General features: G+C 45.0%; 1 protein-coding gene across 1 annotated transcript in view; it reads right to left on the bottom strand.

Moving 5' to 3' along the window:
- Nucleotides 1-21,433, bottom strand: part of DMRT1 (doublesex and mab-3 related transcription factor 1) — a 106,374-nt gene that overhangs the window by 27,607 nt on the left and 57,334 nt on the right. Inside the window, exon 4 of the mRNA XM_035029122.1 lies at nucleotides 16,802-16,946. Within this exon, the coding sequence (XP_034885013.1) occupies nucleotides 16,802-16,946 (145 nt within the window). The remainder of the gene's footprint in view (nucleotides 1-16,801; nucleotides 16,947-21,433) is intronic.

The raw sequence follows: 21,433 nt of genomic DNA, 5'->3' as shown, positions 1-21,433 counted from the left end.
GCATTATCATCCGCCCCTTCTTGCTTCTCTGCTCCCCGCTGCGTAGACTGTCTCCTTAGCAAGATTCCCACGGAACGCCGAAGGGTTTCAGGGCTTTCCCCCCGGGGGCTCACCTAAGGAGGGTCTACCATCTCTTACATGTGACCAGCTTCAGATGACCTTATAAAAACTGGGCATTTAAAATGTAATATTTGTTGTTGTCTTTTAGGAAAGCTCTACGCACTTCCAGTTACGAAAATGGAAAAGCAGCCAGTCTTTTTCCCACACTACTATTCTCACTGCTCTACTATGATCCTGATTTTGGAAGGATTCCCTTCCCTTCTTATCCTCTTCTCCTTTATTTCACAACTGTAAGGTAGGTGGATAAAAGGTATAGTGAGACAGCAGAGAGAGACAAGTAAACAAAAGTAAAAAAAAAATAAGCAAGAAGATCTGTTCACCACTGATATCCTGGTGAATCATCAACTGGCAACGTGACAGGCTTGTTCTGTGGAATCGACATGCAATGCCTAATGTTCTCTGATGATCATCAAAAAAGGCCACAGGCAAGTGTCGAGCGTTAACCCATCTGACACTCTTCCCCCTTGGTGCCAAGACCATTCAAAGGGGAAAGGAGTCTTCAATAAGGGAAAACTGGATATCCACATGCAAAAGAGTGAAGTTGGACCCTTCTTTACCTTATACAAAAATGAACTCAAGATCGATCAAAGACCTAAATGTTACAGCTAAAAGTACAGAACTCTTAGAAGAAAACATGGGGGATGGTGAGCTTCCCGACGTTAGTTTTGGCGATGGCTTCTTGGATACGACCCCAAAAGCATACGCAACAGAAGCAAAAACAGACAAATTGGATTTCATCATGATTAAATATGTCTTTGTATCAAAGGATAAAACACAACCCGGAGTGAAACTCACAGAAGCGGAAATCATATTTGTAAATGGTATCTCTGATCGGGGATCCAAGCCACTTTTCCCCTCCTGGTTTTTTTTTTTTAATTTTTTAAGATTTTATTTATTTGACAGAGAGACAGCGAGAGCAGGAACACAAGCAGGGGAAGTGGGAGAGGGAGAAGCAGGCTTCTTGCCGAGCAGGGAGCCCGATGTGGGACTTGATCCCAGGACCCTGGGATCATCACCTGAGCTGAAGGCAGACGCTTAACGACTGAGCCACCCAGGTGCCCCCCCTCCTGGTTTTAATGCAAGCAATCCTTGGCAAGTCCCTAAGGACTCACATGCTCACATGCCGCCCCGTGGCCAGAAGACAAGTTTTCTACCCATTCATGGACTGAGATCAACCAAGTTCTAATACTCACTCACTTCCATCTGCTATTTAAATTTAAAAGTATGCAGCACAAGTCAGGTGCAAAGATCAGCTAATGTTAACCAGTATTCAGTTATTCCTCCCCCAATTAGTCCTCCTCAACCCCACAGGTTATTTGAAGAAAGGCTGAGGTTGCCACAAGAGTTAGACTTCGATTACATTTGCTGAATGTGTGTATATATATATATATTATTTATTTATTTATTTTAGTAATCTCTACACTCAATGTGGGGCTCAAACTCAGGACCCTGGGATCAAGAGTCACACTCTCTTCTGACTGAGCCCTCCAGGCACCCCAAAAGTTACCTTTAAAATGGTGTTTGTTGAACTTGTGCTACTCCTTTGTTTCAGGTTTAAACACCACGCTGCCCCTTCCGTAACAAAAGAGGCCCCACCTGTCCCGGATGGAACTACTGTCCAAGAGAACAGCTGTGGTGACGGGCGGGTCTTATTTCTGCATTATCCAATATGCAGCCGTCACCCACACATGGTTGCCCTAGAATGTGGCTAGTGTGACAGAACTTGATTTTGGATTTTAGTTTGCTGACGTTAAAATATCCCTATGTACCTAGAAGCTTCTGTATTAGATGGTAAGGCCTCAGAGAGCAGGCCGAAGACAGGAGCTGCAATGCTGACCGTCTGAGGTTGGACAGACAGACAGACGTGGAGTCAGGAGACAGGCCAAGCTGCATCACTTATTCTCTACTGAGCAGCTTGCTCTGCTCTAAAATAAGGTCAATGATTTTTGCTCTACCTGCCTGTGGATTCACAGAAGGATACTCGGTCTTTGTCCCTGGTTCCTGGCACAGGGCTCCTAAAACCCCTGGAATTTCCTGAGTGGTAAAAGTGACAGAAGCCTCTTTGATTCTGATAAGGTGGCACTTGGTGGGCCCCTAGATAGCTTTAGGATGGGGGCTGAGCACCAGAAAGACCCAGCCTTAGAAACAAGGAAATTCTAGCTATACCCCATCAACATCCAGGGAGAGGTGCCAATGGCCAATCATCTAATCAATCATGCCTAATGATGAAGCCTCCATAATGACAAGGTTTCAGAGAGCTTCTGGGTTAGTGAACACATCAAAGTTCTGGGGGATTGGTGCCCCTAAAAAGAGCAAGGAATCTCTCCACCCTCTCCCCATTCTTTGCCCTATACATCTCTTCCACTTGGTTATTACTGAGTCACATCCTTTATATTACATCAGTGATCCTGTGTGTGAAGGCCCCAAAATCTCATTTGCTGGGAAAATAAGCAAAGACTAATTTAATTTGTAGCAATCACCCTGGTGGTAAAGGTCATGCAGGGCACTACAAGGGCAAAGAGGACAAGGAATTGGAAATCCTTTTCCCAAAATCAGAAATAGGAGAAAAAAAGGAAGTAACCAAATTCTAGGGGGGAAAATGTGGGAAAGAAGAGCACAATCTGGAAAAGAAGTGCTCTGGGTGAATGGGGTGTGTGTGACCGTGGAACTCTCCATTTCTGCAAAACACCCCGGTTTTAGGGATCTGACTGTCAGATGAGGGCCTGCCATGGGCTGGGCGTGGCATGTCAGAGAGTGTGGAAGGTGAGTGAGTGGTCAGCAAATTCCAGATATTCGGCATGGGACCAGGAAACACACTGGCTCACCAGGTCTCAGTGTCCTTCTCCTGTGTCCAAGAACCTCAGCAAGAGGAGGAGACATTTAGAAACACTAAACTCTTCAACAGTGTTACAGGTTTCATTGTGTCTCCCCAAATTCCTATGTTGCAGCCCTAGCCCCCCAAGGAGACTGCACTGGAAACTGGGCCTTTAGGGAGATTAAGGGAATTTCAACACGGTCGTAAGGGTGGAACCTGGTTGGACAGGACTAGCGTTCTTCCAAAAAGAGCAAGACAGGCGGCACCCAGGGGGCTCAGTCAGTTGAGCATCTCTGGATTTTGGCTCAGGTCATGACCTCAGGGTTGAGCCCCATGTAGGCTTCTACGCTCAGTGGGGAGTCTGCTTGAGATTCTCTCCCTCTGCCCCTCCACGCTCTCATGCACTCGTTCTTTCTCAAATAAATAAATCTTAAAAAAAAAAAGAAGAAGAGCGAGGGAGATGAAAGCTCTTCCTCTTTCTGACTCTGACACAGAGAGACAAGGCCGTGTGTGGTCACAGCGAGGCAGCAGCCAAACCCCAACTGCACCTCGACCCGGGACTTCTAACCTCCGGAAGTGTGAGAAAGTAAGTGTGTAATTTAAGCCGCCCAGTCTGTGCTCTCCTGCTACGGGAGCCCTAGCAGAACAACGTCAACAGTGTCAGCATGAAACAGGGAAACCACACAGCCCCGCCTGTTCAATGTCCGTAAACATCAGTTCCTCTCCTTTCACACAGTAGGTTCTACTCATTCCAGGCATTCATGTGCCGAGTTGGAAGAGCTGGAGGTTTACTAAAACGAGATTACACATGTATTTCACCTCGAGAATCTTGTGGTTTCATAGCTTTTGTGGGGCCCTGCAATAGTTTTTGAACTCAAAATAAACCCAGCCCTTCCACATGACGGAATATTATTTTGCCATAAAAAGGAATGAAGCACTGTTGCGTGGTACAATGTGGACGAACCTCAAAGACATAATACTAAGGGAAAAAAGCTGGACATAAAAGGTCTCGTAGGATTCCATTTCTACAAAATGCCTACAATAGGCAAATCCAGAGAGACAAGAAAATAGGACAGCAGCTTCCAGGGGCTGGGAGGGAGGCGCAAGGAGGAGTGACTGCATATGGGGAATCCTTTTGGGACGATGGAAACATTTCTGGGATTAGGTTGCGGTGATGACTGCACAATTTTGTCAATATACTAAAAACCACTGAACTGTATGTTAAAGGAGATGAATTTTATGGTGTGTGAACTATGTATCAATAAAGCTGTTATAAGCAAACAAATAAATAAATCAAGCCCCATGCCACCTCTCTAACCACGTAAGTAACAAAGGCAAAACATGCCCGGACAGGGCTGCATATTTGGAACATCTGCCCACAAAGGTTGGTTGTAACCCTGGTTTCTCTAACTGTACTCAGTGGGGAGTCTGCTTGAGATTCTCTCCTCCCCTTGGGTTACAGAGAGACCTCAACCAAGTCCCGAACAAGAGCAAGACGGCTGGGCACATGGCTATGCCCTTCCACAGCCCGCAGAGTTAAGGCTGGTTTCCTGTGGACACGAAGGGAAGGGCATGAGTCCCCAGGATCTGCTGACATTTAAGGGTGACCGTCCCACACTCTCTGCCATGTTCACATCCTAGGTAGGATGCCAGGTCCACAGACAGCAGGCTCTCCAGGTTACTACCTGTGTACTGACCGAGCCATCAGCTTACGTCCTGGTGGGGGTTTGGGAAGGGGACAGAGAGGACCTGGTCCTGCTGAGAGTTTTGAGTCACTGTTATGCCTGGTAAAGTTGTACGAGAACACAACTGAACCAAACGCACAGAGAGTATAAATTTCCATTCTGATTCTGAGCGGCAGTGGGTTAAATTGTATTTGCTGCTGTATTAATGGATCTAAACCATAAAACATGAAAAAAGAAATGTGTGGACCCATGAATTACCCAAACGGAGGAAGAAACACTACAGTTAATGTGGACAAGGATAACTTATAATCCAGAAACTCTTCACTGAGAAAGCCATGAATAGCTTTAACCAAAGTAGGAAACCACTCCATGCATGATCAGACCTGCCTCTTGTACGATTTTGATAGAAACACAAATGAAGCAACTCTTGGGACGCCTGGGTGGCTCAGTCAGTTAAGTGTCTGCCTTTGGCTTGGGTCATAATCTCAGGGTCCTGGAATCGAGTCCCGTATCGGGCTCTCTGCTCTGCAGAGGCCCTGTTTCTCCCTCTCCCCCTGCTCTTCTCTCTCTCTGCCAAATAAATAAAAAAATCTTTAAAAAAAAAAAAAAAAAATGAAGCAACTCTTAAAACTGCTGAGTATGCTTCCAGAAAGTACTGCTGTCCTGTGTCCACATTTTTTTTTTGCCTTTTACCCCAGGGCCTTAAAACGGTCGTTGAGAGACTTGAATGGAGCATAAGATCGCCAGATTTAGCAAATAAAAACACAGGACGCTACAATTTAAATTTCAGAAAAAATAAGTAATTTTTAGCATAATAAAATACTGTCGACATAGTTACATGAAAATAGTTGTTCAGGGTTTATCTGAAATCTCTTACTGGCCACTCTGTGTCTGAGCATGCAGACCTGAAGGAATGGGCGCGTCAGGCTGACTCGGGGCTCTTCTCTCGCTCCCCTGGCGACAGAGCCCACGGAAGGCTCCTGGCCCCTGTCCCACCTCTAGAGGCCAGCACCATATGCCCGCAGCGGTGTCCCACCCTGCTCCAGGAAGCTGGGAAGTGGCATCGTTAATCAATCCCCAGTGAGAAGACACTGCAACTAAGAGGAAAAGCGCAGAGGGCAACGGTGGGAGGGCTGTCTGCCACCGAGTTTCAAGTGGGGGGAAGCCCTGCCCTAGACTTGGTGTAAATGGGGGAGAAACCCTGTATTCATTGTAGCACCAGATAGGAAAAGGCCACAAAATGGTTCTCCCAATTTCCCTGCTACACTGAAGAGAGGATTTAAAAATATGTGGTGAGAAGATGATTGTGGGGCTGCAGGGCCTGAATATTATTTTTTTATGGAGCTCATTTTTAATATCAGCACTTTTAGGGTGAATGTAAATAAACCTGATCACGCCATAAATTCAGTGTGCGCTTTTATTTTGCAGATTTCAGCTAAAACACCGTAAATCTTTTCTTGGAAGCAGCATCTTTCAAGATAGCAGAGGCAGCACCCGGATTTTGATACCCACTAAGAATGCAATAAATAAGCAACTGACTTCGGAGACCTCCCCAAGTGCATGTGCTTGGCCGACAGGCGAGGCACTCGAGGAACTGTCCTGTGGGGTTTCTTTGCCCTATATTTCGCTTTGCCCTATATCACAGGGATCGTTCCTGCACACACAACAATCCCAGGAGAGGGGCTTCCTGGGCTTTGTAAGAGAGGATGGTAAAAATGACCACCGCACACAGAAGCAAGCCCACTCCTCCAACGAAATAGCCATCTACTCTGGTTCCCCCCGAAGACGCCAGTTAGGCCAATTTCAATGAACCACCGCTGGAAGGTCCATAAACGCCCGTCACCATTGTTCACAGCAGAAGCCCGGCTGGAAGCTGACCTCAGCATATACTGTGTACCCCGTGTGTATGTGCAAGGTGGGAAGTATAGGCCTGTATATAAATACATATAAAGCTAACTTTCAGTGTTCGGAAAACAAAAGCTATCCCCATATAACAGCCAAATTCTGACATAACTCAATTTGGACACCTCATCTGGTGTGCAGTGCACTCATTCCCAGTGTAAACCCCACGGCGCCGGGCAATGATATACTGTAATGTCACAGTGCAATCTGGATTTACTATAAAGGGCCGCGGACGAGCCTCAGAGCAGTAAACATTGCAGCGAGGTGTATTTCACACTGAGCTGGTTTTTATGAAGAACACTTCACCGCCCAGGCACGGCACCCGGATGATGGATGGTGAAAGATGCATGACAAGCTTCATCATTGTTTGTAAATCTTAACTGTTCCTGCTCACTAACTCTGGAGGCAATTTCCAAAGACAGCGGCCGACAGAAGGACAGCACAGTTCTCCTGAAGGTTATTCAAGTTGTACTTGGCCTGGGCCGTGCCTCCGAGGAGCCGAGGAGGGAAAATAAACTGCTGAGTTACTCCACTCCGCGCCCGAAAAGCATCACCGAGGCCCAGCAGTTCCGGACCGGAATGAAGAAATCTCCTGTGTGAGGATGTGCGATGCCCCAACCAGACTGGCTACTGTTGCATCCAAGTTACTGCCCGCGTGGACGCTGCCTCTTCAGGAATTTTCAAGAGAAATGGTCCCTGAGTGAGTAACGGGATTGGCAAACTCGATGTGTGCCGTGCCCACAAAAGGCTGGGTTCCCTGCACTGATCAGGCAAGGAGGGGACCTGACCTCACCCCAGAAACTCCATCGAGACAGAATCAGCACAGGCACCCTGGGCAAGCACTGACTTCTAGTAACTGTGTGCAACCCAGTTACATCAAGGACATGTAGGAATTCCCACAGTTGTGGTTTCCAGAGCTCAGACTCTGTGTCCCGCTCTAGATGGTCTTCTTTAGCCCAAAGGAAAACCCCTACAGAGGCCCTGAGTTTTTCGGGAATAAATTAAAGATGTAAAAGCAACCTCATAATAAGCCACTGACAGACCAGGTAGAGCATAAAATACTGCCTCAAAAATTATCTCGGGAAAACAGATAGGCCTTTTCTTCATCCTAATTTCATTTTTTTTTTTTTTCGTTTTTAAGGATTTGAGAGAGAGAGAGGGAGGGAGGAGGGGCAGAGGGAGAGGGGCAGAGGGAGAGAGAATCCTCAAGCAGACTCTCCGCTGAGCACGGGCCCAACACCAGGCTCAATCTCACGACCCTGGGATCATGACCTGAGCTGAAATCACGAGTTGGGACACTTAACCGAATGAGCCACCCAGGCGCCCCTCACCCTATTCTTAAAATAACACAGAATAGCCAGAGAAAATAAAAACAACTATAGGAAAGTGGTTGATTGTGTTTCTATTTACACTTATAATTTCAAAGCTGATAACTAGTTATTTAATGTTTTAATGTCTGCCTTCATCAAATATTAACAACTCTCTCCTGTTAAATACAAAGAAAATGCACATATAGCCACAAAATTAAAACTTTACTGTGTTAAGTCATAAAGGTGTTCCAAAGTTTATATTTAGTTTTGGGAAGACCAATGTAAATACTACACCTGATATGCTGGTGGGTTTTTTCCGAGGCTGCTTTTCAGGGTTTTTTGTTTTTGTTTTTCTGTGACACCAACATGCTATAGAAAGGCACCCCTAAAAGGGGTATTTCTGCATGATGCATATGCTGAAGAAGTAGGCTCTAGAATTTTATCATTACAGAAGAAGAGTTGCTTTTGCATGCATATCTTTAGACTCAGCAGATAGAATGTTTCCAACCCCCAATCACAGCCATCATTTCCTTAAAAATATTTCACACAGGAGAATGACAGACTGTTGCCCAGTGAGGCCTCAGACAAGCTAAGTAAAGCATCACTGTGCCTCAGTTTCTCTACTTGCCACTCGGAAATGAGGTCCCTTCTCTCATTGTCTCTATACCTCAGTGTCCTCATCTATAAAATGGGGATAATTATACAACTAGTAAGAATTAAATGAGCTATCCCCACTGAGTGCACAGAACCTTACTGTAAGAGCTACCTGTTTGTGAGGAGAGGAAGAGGACAGGAGGAAGAGAAACCACAGGATACACCAGCACAGAGAATGCCCAGGGGAGCGGCTCGCAGACCTGTTCCCCGACACTAGCAACAAGGCTCAGAGATGTCACAGCGCTCTGCCTGCAACCTCCCCACCCTGCCCCAGCCTCTCTGCTTAGTGTGCTTGGTGAGGAAGCTTGACCTTGCTCCCAGGGCTTGACCTTGCTCCCAGGGCTGTGTTATTCATCGAAAACCAGTCTATGCAAAGGAGGAAGTCTTTAAAATTTGAGTTTTCCAAAGGGAATACAGGAAATATTCTACATGATATGAATGCAGGATATGTTGTAGTCTGGAGGCCGTACCCTACTTTTGCCCATGTCTGCTTTATTTCCATGACTGTTTTACCAGAATGCCAGACTCCAAGCCAGTGAGGCACCAGCAGGAAGGGTCCAAGGTTTCTTATTCATTCAAGAACCCATGGACCATCCCAGGAGCCCTCCGAGAACACAGCAGGATGCGTGCACCCGGCGAAGCGCAAAGCTGAATGAACATGATTCCTGCCCCACGTGTGTGAGACCACAGCCCGATGACTCTTGCAGAAAGGCTGTGTGCGTGAACTTCTTCCTTACGTGAGTCTGACCTCCCTCACGTGGGACTCTGGGAAGTGCCTGCTCTCTCTAGATTGCTGGTGGCCTTGTCGGAGGGCAGTGTTTTACGCAGAAGGCATGCTAGGGACCCATCCGTTCTCAACCTTCCCAGTTTGCCTTGTAGGGTGCTCCTCTCATGGAGGAAGAGAAAGAGGTTTTAAGAAACAACGGAAATCTGTGTGTCCTCATCAAACGGCATTTCAGCTCACCTTCAGTGCTATTCTTCAGCTACAAAGGGACCTTCTGGTGTCCTTCCACACTCCTTTTCCCTCGTTCCCTCTGCTTTACTTAGCAAACATACCACATGTAATATATCAAAAATAAGCCCCCAAAGCTGCCTGCTGTTTATTATATGCTTAAAGTGATCATGCTTCATCTTCCTCGCTCAGAAGACCACAATGTCTAGCTGATTTCAAGAATCCCAATACACATATGGTTAGTTTCAAACAGGGCCCCTGTAGGTCTAAAAATAGGCCCACCTTAATTATTGTGAGGACTTTATTTGTACAGCCCCCTGCCAGGCATTTGCAGGCACAGAAAGATGTGTAAGACATGGTGGCAGGTCTTCATATGGAGATAAGGGAGTTGACAACTTCTGCCACGCCTTTTTTACATAATTTTTTGTAAAAATTTTTTGACCCATGTGTAATAGGTAAGGCTGTTGTTATTTTTTTTCAGCTTTCCAGATGAGGGAAGTGAGGTTGGAAGAGATGAAGCAAGCATGTTACAGTCAGGTCCAGAGCAGGGGACCTCAGCCCAATCTCCTCTCCTGGGGTGGGACCCATCGCCTTGCAAGAACTGACCTCCATGGTCATTGCCGACAAATGCCCCACTTACCTCTCTGTTCAAAGCTAGAGCTGAGGGCGCCTGGGTGGCTCAGTCAGTTAAGTGTCTGCCTTCAGCTCAGGTCATGATCCCAGGGCCCTGGGATCGAGTCCCCTGTCAGGCTCCCTGCTCCGCGGGGAGTCTGCTTCTCCCCCCACCAACTCGTACGCATGCGTGTGCGCGTTCTCTCTCAAAAATATAAAAAATTAAAAAAAAAAAAAAGCTAGACCTGAAAATAACAAAGTCACATAAGGAAAACAGTTTACCAGTCAAGTGCTTTTCTTTGAAATTTAGCACATTTCCTGAAGAGTCTGACCTCCCTCAAATCATTTCCTAAACAATCAAGTCATTTCCTAAAGAGTCAAGTTTAAACTCAACATTCTATAAATATTGCATAAAACATATTCAGCTTTCTTTAAAGAAGAGGAAGAAAAGGGTCAGTGTTTTTCTCCCCTGCAGGCTTGCCATACGCTTCAGAGAATATACACAAAAAAGCGAGCCCTCAGATTCTTTGGCCTGCTCTCCTTCCTGTCTGAGCAGGACTCTAAAACATTGCCAGAACATCTTTCTCCCTGACAAGAAGAACTGCCTGAAATGTCAACACACCCCTTACAGAAAGGAATGGTGGAAGTATGTACAGTATTTTGCCATCTCTTGCTGCATTTGGTGATTTATAGAGCTTACTTCCATATGGGACATGATTTCATCCTCACAACACCTACCTCCTCACCCTCTATTAAGGGGTGAGGAAAGTAAGGGTCTTGGAGAAGAGTCTGATACTCCCAAGGCTACACAGCTGGTGAGTGGTGCCTCCATTCAGATGCTAAGCACAGACTGCTTCTACCACCCCACCCAGGAGCAGTGGCAGAACGTCACCTCACCTCACCAAAGGGCAGTTCTGACATCCTGGGATCTTGAGCAGGGGAGACCTGAGGGTGCTTCCAAGAGGGAGCACCCCCCTTGCTGTTCTCACCTGCAAAACTAGATGGATGATCTTTCGCTAAAATCCAACATGCAGCATGAAGCAAATCCATTCCATGGAAGTGAAAGCTTAACCATTTAGTCGTGACAACTTTGGGGGGGGGGGTAGCATAAGCCATCGGTGAAATCAGGCACTTCTAGATTCACTGGGCTACAAAACTGCTAATGTTGAATGGATTCAAAAAGTCATGTTTGGGAACACAGACGTAACAGAAGGAGCACGAGGCCTTCAACTCAGAGAGGCCCTTCCACTGACTTGGGCCATCTGACCTTTGGGGAAACGCTCTATATCCTGCTTCATGGATCTGCTGACATCCTATGTGTTCTAAATGAATAATACAAGAACAGCTCATAATACATAATGAGCACCTCAAATGAGTGCTTTTCTTTCTTCTGAAAGAGCAGAGGTTGAATGTAAAGGATCCAAGGATGCCGAAGAAACCGAATGCACCAGCTCTGACGTTCACATTGAGACTGCAGAAGAAGTAGACAAAAAGATCAAAGTATGTTCGTCTTTCTCACTTGAAATGGAAACTTTCTCCCAGGTGTTGGCCAGCCAAGTATACTCTAGGAACTTACACGCAAGACTTCAACATGTAGACAAAGATGCCTGTTTACACCCGTTAACATGAGTGTATCTACTAACACAGAGGCATGGCTGTGGAGATCACCTCTTTATCCTGAGTTGAAGAAGTGTGATTTCCAGGGTGTTCCGACCACCACTTCGTGAACCACTTGCATCCGTTGCTCTGAAGAGGCCACATTCATGCGTTAGCCAACCTTCCGTGTGGGTACTAGGATCCGTGTTTCTCAAGCTATCTGTGGGGAGGGACCTGTTTTGCTTTGTTTAAAACTTTTTTAAGACTTTATGTTTAAGTAATCTCTACATCCAACGTGGACCTCGAACCTACAACCCCAAGACCAAGAGTTGCAACACTCTACCAAACTGAGCCAGCCTGGCGCTCCTAAAATGTTTTTGTTTCCAATCCGCCATGGTCTGATACTTTCCTAAGATACAACAAAAATGAATTACTAGAATCATAATTTAAAAAATGGAAAGTAACACGAGCAGGCTAGGGAAATCGGAACCCTCATATGCTGGCGGGAAGGTATAATGGTGCTGCCACCACACAGAAGTCTGGCAGCTTCCGTAAAAAGTTAAACCCAGAATTACCATACGATCCTACAGTTTTGCTGCTGGGTATGTACACGAAGACGTGAACACAGGTCTCCAAACAAAGAACACGAAGATCCACAGCACAGCTCTGCCCAACAGCCAAAAAAGGTACAAACAACGCAAATGTCCATCAGCTGAAGAACAGAAAAGCAAGATGTGGTTTATCCACAACGAGGGCATCTTGGCCATAAAAAGGAGTTCAGTACTAATACCTGCTACAGTGTGGAGGAACCTCGATAATGTTACGCTCAGTGAAAGAAGGCAGTCACAAAAGGCCACGTATTGTCGATTCCATTTACACGAAACATCCAGAATAGGCAAGTCCATTAGACAGAAAGCAAATTAGTGGTTGTCAGGGGCTGGGGGAAGGGAGAGTAGGGAATGGCCACTTAGCAGGTACCCAGTTTCCTTTTGCGGTGATAAAAATGCCTTCAAACTAGATAAAGGTCATGGTTGCCCAACACTGCAAAAGTCCTAAAGGCTGAATTGTATACTTCAAAATGGTTAACAGTTCATTTTGTGATAGGTGGATTTTACCTTAATAAAAAAATGAATTCCTAGAAAAATGAAAGACAAAAAATAAGTCCCAAGTTTCAAACTATATTCAAAAGACATAAAATCATGGTGCCAAACTGTTACGAAGTTTTTACTTTTAGTTACTTTACTCACCTCCTCTTAGACCAGTAAAGAGGCCCCCACAGGCCCCCACAGTGGGGCCTGCTGCCCTGGACCCCACCCTGTCTTACTTACTCAGCACCCCACCAGTGTCCCTGACGATGGTGGCCCCCACCCCACACAGCCTGCAGGGCAAACCTTCCCTCTACTGGACCACACAAACCTACTGTGCTATCTCTTTCTTTGAAAAAGAGAAGATCTTCCTTGAACTCCGCTCCCCTCCAGTTGCTGCCCCATTCCATGACTCCCCTTACAGCAAAACGCCTTGAAGAAGTGTCTGTGCCCCTGCCCCCATCTTCTCTCCTACACATTCCCAAATGTAGTCAGGCTTTCGTTCCCGCCTCCCCACCCGAATGGCCACTTGTCCAGGTCCTCCCTCATTCCCACCATACAACAGCCGATCATGGTTGATTCCAGCCCTCTTAGCTGACCTATCAGCTTCTTTGGCTCTGTTCACTGAAATGTTTTCTTTGCTCAGCTTGCAAGACGGCATGCCCTGTTAGTTCTCCTCCTCACTTTCTCCTTTGCTGGACTTCTTCATCTGCAACACACCTCCAGACCCTGGAGGGCCCTGGGGCTCAATCTTCAGTCCTTCATTCTGCTCCATCTACACTCACTTCTCTAGGGGCTCTCGTCAGATTGACTTCAAGTAACATCTATGCACTGGACTCTTAAGCTTTTATTTCCAGCAAGGATGTCTCCTCTCAACTTGAGATTGAGACTTCATACATCCAATTCCTACTTGACGATCCACTTGGATGACTCATGAACATCTCAAACTTCATGTGCAAAATTAAACTCCTAATTCTCACAAACCTGTTCCCCCCACCACCCCGGTCTTCTTTACCTCAATGAACAGAAACTCTGATTTCCTACTTGGTCAGATAAAAAATTATAGAGTCACCCCCCCTTCTCCCTTCCTGGCACATCCCAAATCCATCAGCAAATCGTGTTGGTTCTATCTTCAAAACAGATCTAGAATTAAACCACCTGTCATCACCAGCACGCTCCCCCCCACCCCCGACTAGCTCACTGCCACCTTTCTCAACGACTACTGCAATGCCTTCCACTGGACTCCGTGCCTCCCCCCTGCACTCCTACAGTCTGTTCTTAGACCACAGCCAGAGTGATCTTCCAAAACCCAGGACAGACATGTCTCCCATGCCGTGCTTTTGCTAGAAAGCCTGCAATGGGCTTCTCATCTCACTTGAAATAAAAGCCAAAGTGCTTGCAATGCTCTACAAAGTCCTACATGACTGGGCCTCACTGCCTCTCTGGTCTACCTCCTGACACTTCTCAGGATATAGAAGGGGGAAGAAACGCCTCCTAGCCTCTTTACCAAGAAAAACATTAAACAGTAGCAACACAGCAAAAGGAACTTTCCCTGGAATCCCCACCACATTCTATTTGCATGTTGCAATCTCCAGCAAATGCAGAGGAAGACTTTGAACCGGGACTCCTTTCTTTACATGGTAAAGAGAGGTTAAGTTTCTCTTTAAAGAAGGTGAAGAAAAACTGATTTAATGACAAATTTATACTTTAAAGAAAACATTAAACCTACTGAAAAACACTGTTTTTCAAATTCCTTACAGCAAGTCCCCACTTAGATCTTCCAAACATAACTTACTTATTAACACGGCCAACCAAAAGATCTCAGCCCATACCTGATGGGCGTGATGAAGGCAACAGGTTACCGGCCAGCCTCTGTCACCTTGTCAGAAGTGAATACACTGCTGTCCCCCCCACACACACACACCCGGCCACCAGCCTCAGCCCCACTCAGCGGAAGGGCCTAAGCTGTCCCCGAGTGCCTACTTGTACCAATGCTGATGATAAAACTGAGGACCCGGTGCTCCAAGAGAGGACCCCTGGGGTGTCCTTTTGGCCCCCAAACACAACTTCCTCCTCCCTCTTCCCTTCCCACTTGCTCTGTAAGCATTCCAAGCAACGCAGAAGCCCCAAATACCATGCATTTGGAAGTCATAAAGCCACATTTCTTTGTGCAATTAGCTGAGATCTGGAGTTTCTATGGATTCATATTCTCCTTCTCCATGGCTGTTCGAAAGTAGGTATTACGGAGTTTCACTGTAGCTCATCCTAACTAACTCGCTCAGGTGTGAGGCTAGTAGTGAGGGAGAGGGGCACCAGAAGGGTAAGCCTGAGGCCTCCTCACGCCTTCAAACACGTCTCACCAGCAAAAATGTGAGAAAACCTCACTGCTAGCCACCCTGTCTTGCCCAGTGAGTGCTGGTGCTCAGGTCCTTTCTGTCCTGGACTGTAACCTCTTTCCTTCTGAGCCTTTTCCTTTTCTGCCATAAATTCAAATGCTTCCTGCTCCTCTTCATACCCGTCCCTCTCTGCTCTAATAAATTTCCTCTTATCTTTTCATCTTACTGCCCTGCTCTGAATTTACACCTTTCTCTCAAGAGTGCGAGTGCTTCTGGGAATATTCCATTATTCCTCGAGCAAGAGGCTCAAGCAATTTCTTCCTGAAAGTAGGTTAACTCCTAATTTTCTGTATGAACAAACGTTTCCTTAACTGCTTCATCACTAAATTCTGCACTGATTCCACAGACCATGAGTTAGGATCCTGACCTTCTAGGCTGATGTTTCTTTACAGAGTAGCAAGCTCACTTAAAAAATAATACCTCATTCATTCATTAATTCACTTGCTTAACCAATAAATAACAAATAAAAGGCATCATAGCAGGTAAAAAGATATGTAAGATGTGTTCTCTGTCCCTAAAGAGCTTAAAAGCCAGATAAATACGTAGAATCAAAGACAGTATGAAAGAAGGACCATATGGGCATACATTCCATAATATGGATATTTATAATACAGAGTTAAGCTTGTCCACTCCTGACAAAAAAAATGGTCATTAATGAAAGTCAAAGTGCAATCAATAACATGTACTTCAGTTCCTCTACAGTTCAAACAGATCCGTTCCCTTGTCCTCTATATTACGCATTAATGAAATCCTCTATTTTATTTCAGTATGGCAAATAAGGCATAACTTGCCCAGCTTTTTTAGACTTCCTTGTCCTGAGTTTGGAAATCAAAGGATGGTTCTGATTCTTGTTCTCTAAACACTTGCTTTACAGTAGAAACAAGTTCTCTGTAGAGTGTCAAGTTATTCAGAGAACAAACCTCTCTTTTTATTTAGTGGAGGGTGAGTTCCAACAGCCGGGTTTACTACCAAGTCACACACTATTGCCCTGATTTCTACGTACAGTCTCGACTGTATATGCTTCTCACTTTCCTAGATCAAAAGATAAAGCTTAAATATAAAGAACTTAAAAACAGGGCCTAAAAACACAGCAGTCATAAAAGACCTGCCCATCACCACAGTGTAAATGCTGGGGAGGTTAAAATTGAAGTTGAGGAATTGCGTATTTCAAAGCACTTTGGTTCATTAAACAGGCATTTTTTTATTTTAAAGCTATTATAACAGAGTTATTTGCATTGCTACTGCATAAAGTCTGAAATCTACTGTATTCAAAAATGTTTTATTAAGTTATTTTATTTCCTCCCCAAAAGATGAATACGCCTTCAATCAAGTATTCAATACAGAGAAATTCACTTTACCAAAAATATCAGGATTTGAGCCGCATTTTCCTTTCAACTTGTACTTCGTAGTGCTCCTCCTGAAAATACATTTTTTTTAGCTTTTGATGGGAGCCTCTCATTTTATTCTTGTCACTCCAGGTAGTCAGAAAAGAAAAACGTGATATTAAAGCAAAAGCATTCCATAACGGAATACTGTAAAGGATACTCACAAAGGAGTCACATGGCAACCTCCCAAGAGCTCCTGACTTGCAAGACCTTGGAGAGGTCTAGAGACCCAGTGATGGCTACTCATCCTCCATCCACCCCAATCCCGGCTGTGCATCCGGACACCTACCACTGGCTTTGGCTTCTGAGTAAGAGGGGCCATCCTCGAAAGTGAAGATTTGGGACATGCTCTGGCCCAGGTAGGAGGGAGGCGGGTAGTAAGAATGCATCCTGTACTGGGAACTCACTGCGTGGCGGTTCTCCGAGTTTTTCATCTGCTTGAGAAAAAAAAAAGAAGGAATACACTGAGCCCAAAGTTGCATTGTACAATGATTACAAGAACTGCCTGATTCTTTAAGAGAATAGCCCATTGTTGTTGGAAGTACCCTCGACCATGAATACGCCTCCCCAGTGCAATGACCCTAGAAATTCTAACTGCATCCTTAAGGTGCCTTTTCTATCTCGGGGTCCCTACTAGAGCCTCTGTGAAGCTGCATTTGGTCACATGATACTCAATTAACAAGCACTAAGGAAAAGAGAGCAATAGAGAGGGGACAGCACTGCCTAGAAGCCAACATGTCGCTGTAACTCATTATTTAGCCATAAGCAAGTTATCTGCTTCCTCACTTTCCCTCATGTGTAGAACAGGCGTCTCACCTTAGTTACCTCACTGTGTTCATATAAAAAGAGTATTTTTAAAAAGACAACACGCAACGCGTGTGTAAGTGTAAACTGTTGTCATTCGCGCAATGACGCACCCCATACTGTCCTCACGTCTGTAGCAAAAACCCAAGTCTGGAATCTCCACTTCCCACACCCTCCTGTCACCAGGGTCCTGGAGGGGACGTGGATTCTGCAAATAGGACACGAAGGGAGATGTGGAAGGCAGACTCTGCGGTCATGTGTCTTTCTGGTAATCAGACTGCCTTTGGGACACTGGGGCAGCTCTCGTGTAAGGAGCAGCTCTCCACTGCTTCCCGACCTCTCATTCAAAGCCAAGGTGATGTGACCTGAAGACTTGGAAGCCCCCCGACCTTCCGCAAATATGCAGAACTGCTCTGTTTCCCGCACGGCCCCTGGTACAGACACTGAATATTACAGGGCTGATGCTATCGTCCCAGCAAGAACAGCTAGACTTCAATTATTTATACTGCATTTAAAAAATTAAATTCAGATGGCATTAACTTTATCTAAAAAGTCAATTTAAGGGAATGTTCAGGAAAAATCAATTCTGCCCAAGAATTAAAGAGTAAGTTCAAAATTACATTTTTCAATCAAATGATGCTACTTGATTAAGAAAATCATACTAACATGACGGGCTGGCAGGGTAAACTTACGTACTGGGCTTCCTCAAGATTATCTATGGACATTAAGTTTTGGACAGTTTTCCAGTGACTGAAGGCCTATGTGTACTTTGAATATTTAGCACTGCTTACTGCAAAGGCCTGAGCCCCTGACTTCTGTGGGCTAATGTGAGAAGCTCGAGAGACTCACTTTCGACCCTCCCAAGAGCTCCCCGGCACAAATGAATGCTCTGATGGGTGGATTACTGCTTCTTAGAGAAGCAAGGAAGGCTATTCCAATTATTTTCTTTCCCTTGAAGTTTATCTGGCAAATTCCCTTTATCTTTCCTACTCTGTTTCTCTGAAGCATACGAAATGGTACCCCTCCTAGCCCAATCAGACAATTTTCATCTCCTACCATCACATAAATCTTACTAAATAAGAGGGCAAGCAAGCTATGCTTGGAAGTAGCCAAAGGGGAAAAACTGGCTGCCCTTATCGAGCGAGCCCAGGTCAGGAGAGCCATTAAGGGGCCATGAAATCACTGAGGAAGGCAGTGACACTCAGTGGTCACTTAACTGCACAGAACCCATTATCAGTTAGACCAGTGCATCCCAGGGCTCTCTTAATGTGTATGCAAATGGCCTGGGGCTAAGCAGATCCTGATCCAGTAAGTGTGCGGTGGGGCCTCAGTCCGGCACAGTCCCAGGAGATGCTGATTCTGCTGGCTCAAAACCCTCACACTGGTGACAAGGGACTAGAGTAAATGATCCTTTCTCTCATACTTCACACCTTCAGGGGCCCATGACCAAAAAAGGACCTTCTAAAAAACTCTTTTGATCCATTGTTTATGACCGCCAACTTCCCACCTGAACGGAGGGAGGATGGAAATCATGTAAATAATACTATGACTTTTCATGATTTTTTGTTTTATACACGAGATTCCTCAGAGCTAAAGGAACTTTTTCAGGGGTCTGCCGCCAGCTAGAATTGCTGCAGTGGTAAGACCAAACTCAAACTCTCTTCAAATCAAAGAGCCATTTCTGCCTCTCCAGACCTCCCTCAAGACCATTACACAGTCTACGTGATGAACTCTGAGCGAGAGGCCCAGTCGTCAGCTTTAACACGCGCAGAGAGCCACAACACAAAGGGTGAAGCCTCCCCCCGCCCACGGCAGGTGCCGAGCTGGTCACACCTCCTTCTGGTTTGACAACATCTGCAAGTCAGTTCTTCAAGAAAAATGTTTTTCAATTTTCCCCACGTACAAGCGACACGATTTGAGACCTGCAGGCTCTGCAAAATGCTGATCTTTTTTTCCCTTTTATTCGGAATTTGTATAAAGCCTCTTTTCAAAATGTTGAAAAATGTTCACTGTGAGTCTAGAGCAGGGATCAGCAAACCTTTTTGGCAAACAGCCATCATTTAGGCTTTGCAACCCACAGGGTCTCTCCACAACTGGCAAATGAATGGGCATGGCTACGTTCCAGTAAAACTTTATTTATAAAAAGGTACACTGGTTCACAACCTTCACTCCCACTGGCGGAAGAGGAGCTCACCCAGCGCTGATGCTGGGCTCCATCACTGGAGTGTCTGATTTCAGTGGTCCGGGAGGTGGCCTGGCCCCGGGCTATTTCAAAGCTCCCAAGGCAATTCTTTTTTTTTTTTTTTTTTTATGTTCAGTTAGCCACTGTATAGTACATCATTAGTTTCAGATGTAGTGTTCAACGATTCATTAGTTGCATATAACAACACCCAGTGCTCATCACAACACGTGCCCTCCTTAACACCCATCACCTGGTTACCCCATCCCCCACCCTCCTCCCTTCAATAACCCTCAGTTTGCTTCCCAGAGTCCAGAGCCTCTCATGGTTTGTCTCTCTCTCTCTGATTTCTTCCCCATTCTGTTTTCCCTCCCTTCCCCTGTGGTCCTCTGTATTATTCCTTATGTTCCGCATATGAGTGAAACCATATGATAATGGTCTTTCTCTGCCCGACTTACTTCACTTAGCATAATCCCCTCCAGTTCCATCCATGTGGATGTAAATGGTAGGTATTCATCTTTTCTGAAGGCTGAGTAATATTCCATTGTATATATTAACCACATCTTTATCCATTCCCCAGGTAATTCTAATGTGATGTTAAGATTGAGAACCACAGCCCTAGATATACTGACATATTTCCCACACCCCCAAGAAGTATGAAACACCAAGATCCCCAGTGTTAACTAAAAAATGCAAAAGGTTAAGTCTGATAGACTGGTCAACTGCTGCCAATCTCAAATTGTATAGTATTTGCAAAAAGATTTAAATAAACTGTAGACTTCTTTTTTTAACTAAAGCTTACCAAAAAAATAAACAATTTCAAATCCTTGCATGTTAATTTTTTCCTTTAATTCCTCTTATGTTTCTAGAAAGCATCAGATAATAAGGATTATCTAGAAGTAGGAATTGAGGGATTTGAACTCAAACACTGAATTTCCCTAATGAATCCCAAGATCACTGGGACTTCGAGGAAAAGAAAAAGATACAAAGGGTCAGACTCCATTTGAGGTTATTAAATCTGAATTTGCTGAAGCCATTTATCACATCAGCCACATTCAACTTGAAGAATAATCTACAAACAACCATCCATGTGTTCACCTGGACATAAGGATGGTTGTATGTACAGCTGACTCTTGAACAACACAGGAGGTTAGAGGCTTCAACCTCCCCAGGCAGTTGAAAATCCACATATAACTTCTGACCCTCCCAAAATTTAACTACTAAATAACCTCCTGTTGACCAAAGTCTTACCGATAACATAGTAAATTAACACATACCAATAGTACTCTTAGAATGAAGTAATAAGCTAGGGGGATAAAATGCTATTAAGAGAGCGTAAGGATGGGTTAGCCTGGTGATGGGTATTAAGGAGGGCACGTACTGCATGGAGCACTGGGTGTTATATGCAAACAATGAATCACGGAACACTACATCAAAAACTAATGATATAATGTATGGTGATTAACAAACATAATAAAATTTAAAAATAAATAAATAAAACTTCAAAAAAAAAAAAAAAGCACATTTACAGGACTGTATTGTATTGACCAGAAAAAAAAAAATCACACATAAGTGGACTCGTGCAGTTCATACCTGCGCCGTTCAAGGGTTGACCATAGCATTTCAAAGCGCGTGTGTAAATCTCTGAAATGTGAAGCTAAAATCAAATTGTGACTCGTCTAGAAAAAGGCGTGGCAGAATGAGATTTCAAACACTAGGTCCCTTCTAGTTCCCTTCCAACTCAAAAAAAAAATCACAGTCCTGGCTGCTTTTGGATTAGACAAATGGGTAAACAAGGAAACGTTTGAAACTTGCTTTACTTGAAACCAGTAGTACTTAACTGGGGGCAATCCGTCCCCTGGGGGACATCTGGTGACTTTGGGAGACCCTTCTCCCAGTCACAGCTGGGGGTGGGGAGGAGAAGAGTATGCTGTGGGC

The sequence above is a fragment of the Mirounga leonina genome, unplaced genomic scaffold (assembly GCF_011800145.1).
Source record: "Mirounga leonina isolate KUSES-001 unplaced genomic scaffold, KU_Mleo_1.0 Mir_224, whole genome shotgun sequence".
In the NCBI taxonomy this organism is placed as follows: Eukaryota; Metazoa; Chordata; class Mammalia; order Carnivora; family Phocidae; genus Mirounga; species Mirounga leonina.
The sequence above is the reverse complement of the archived record's forward strand: the minus strand, read 5'-3'. Positions and strand labels throughout refer to the sequence as shown.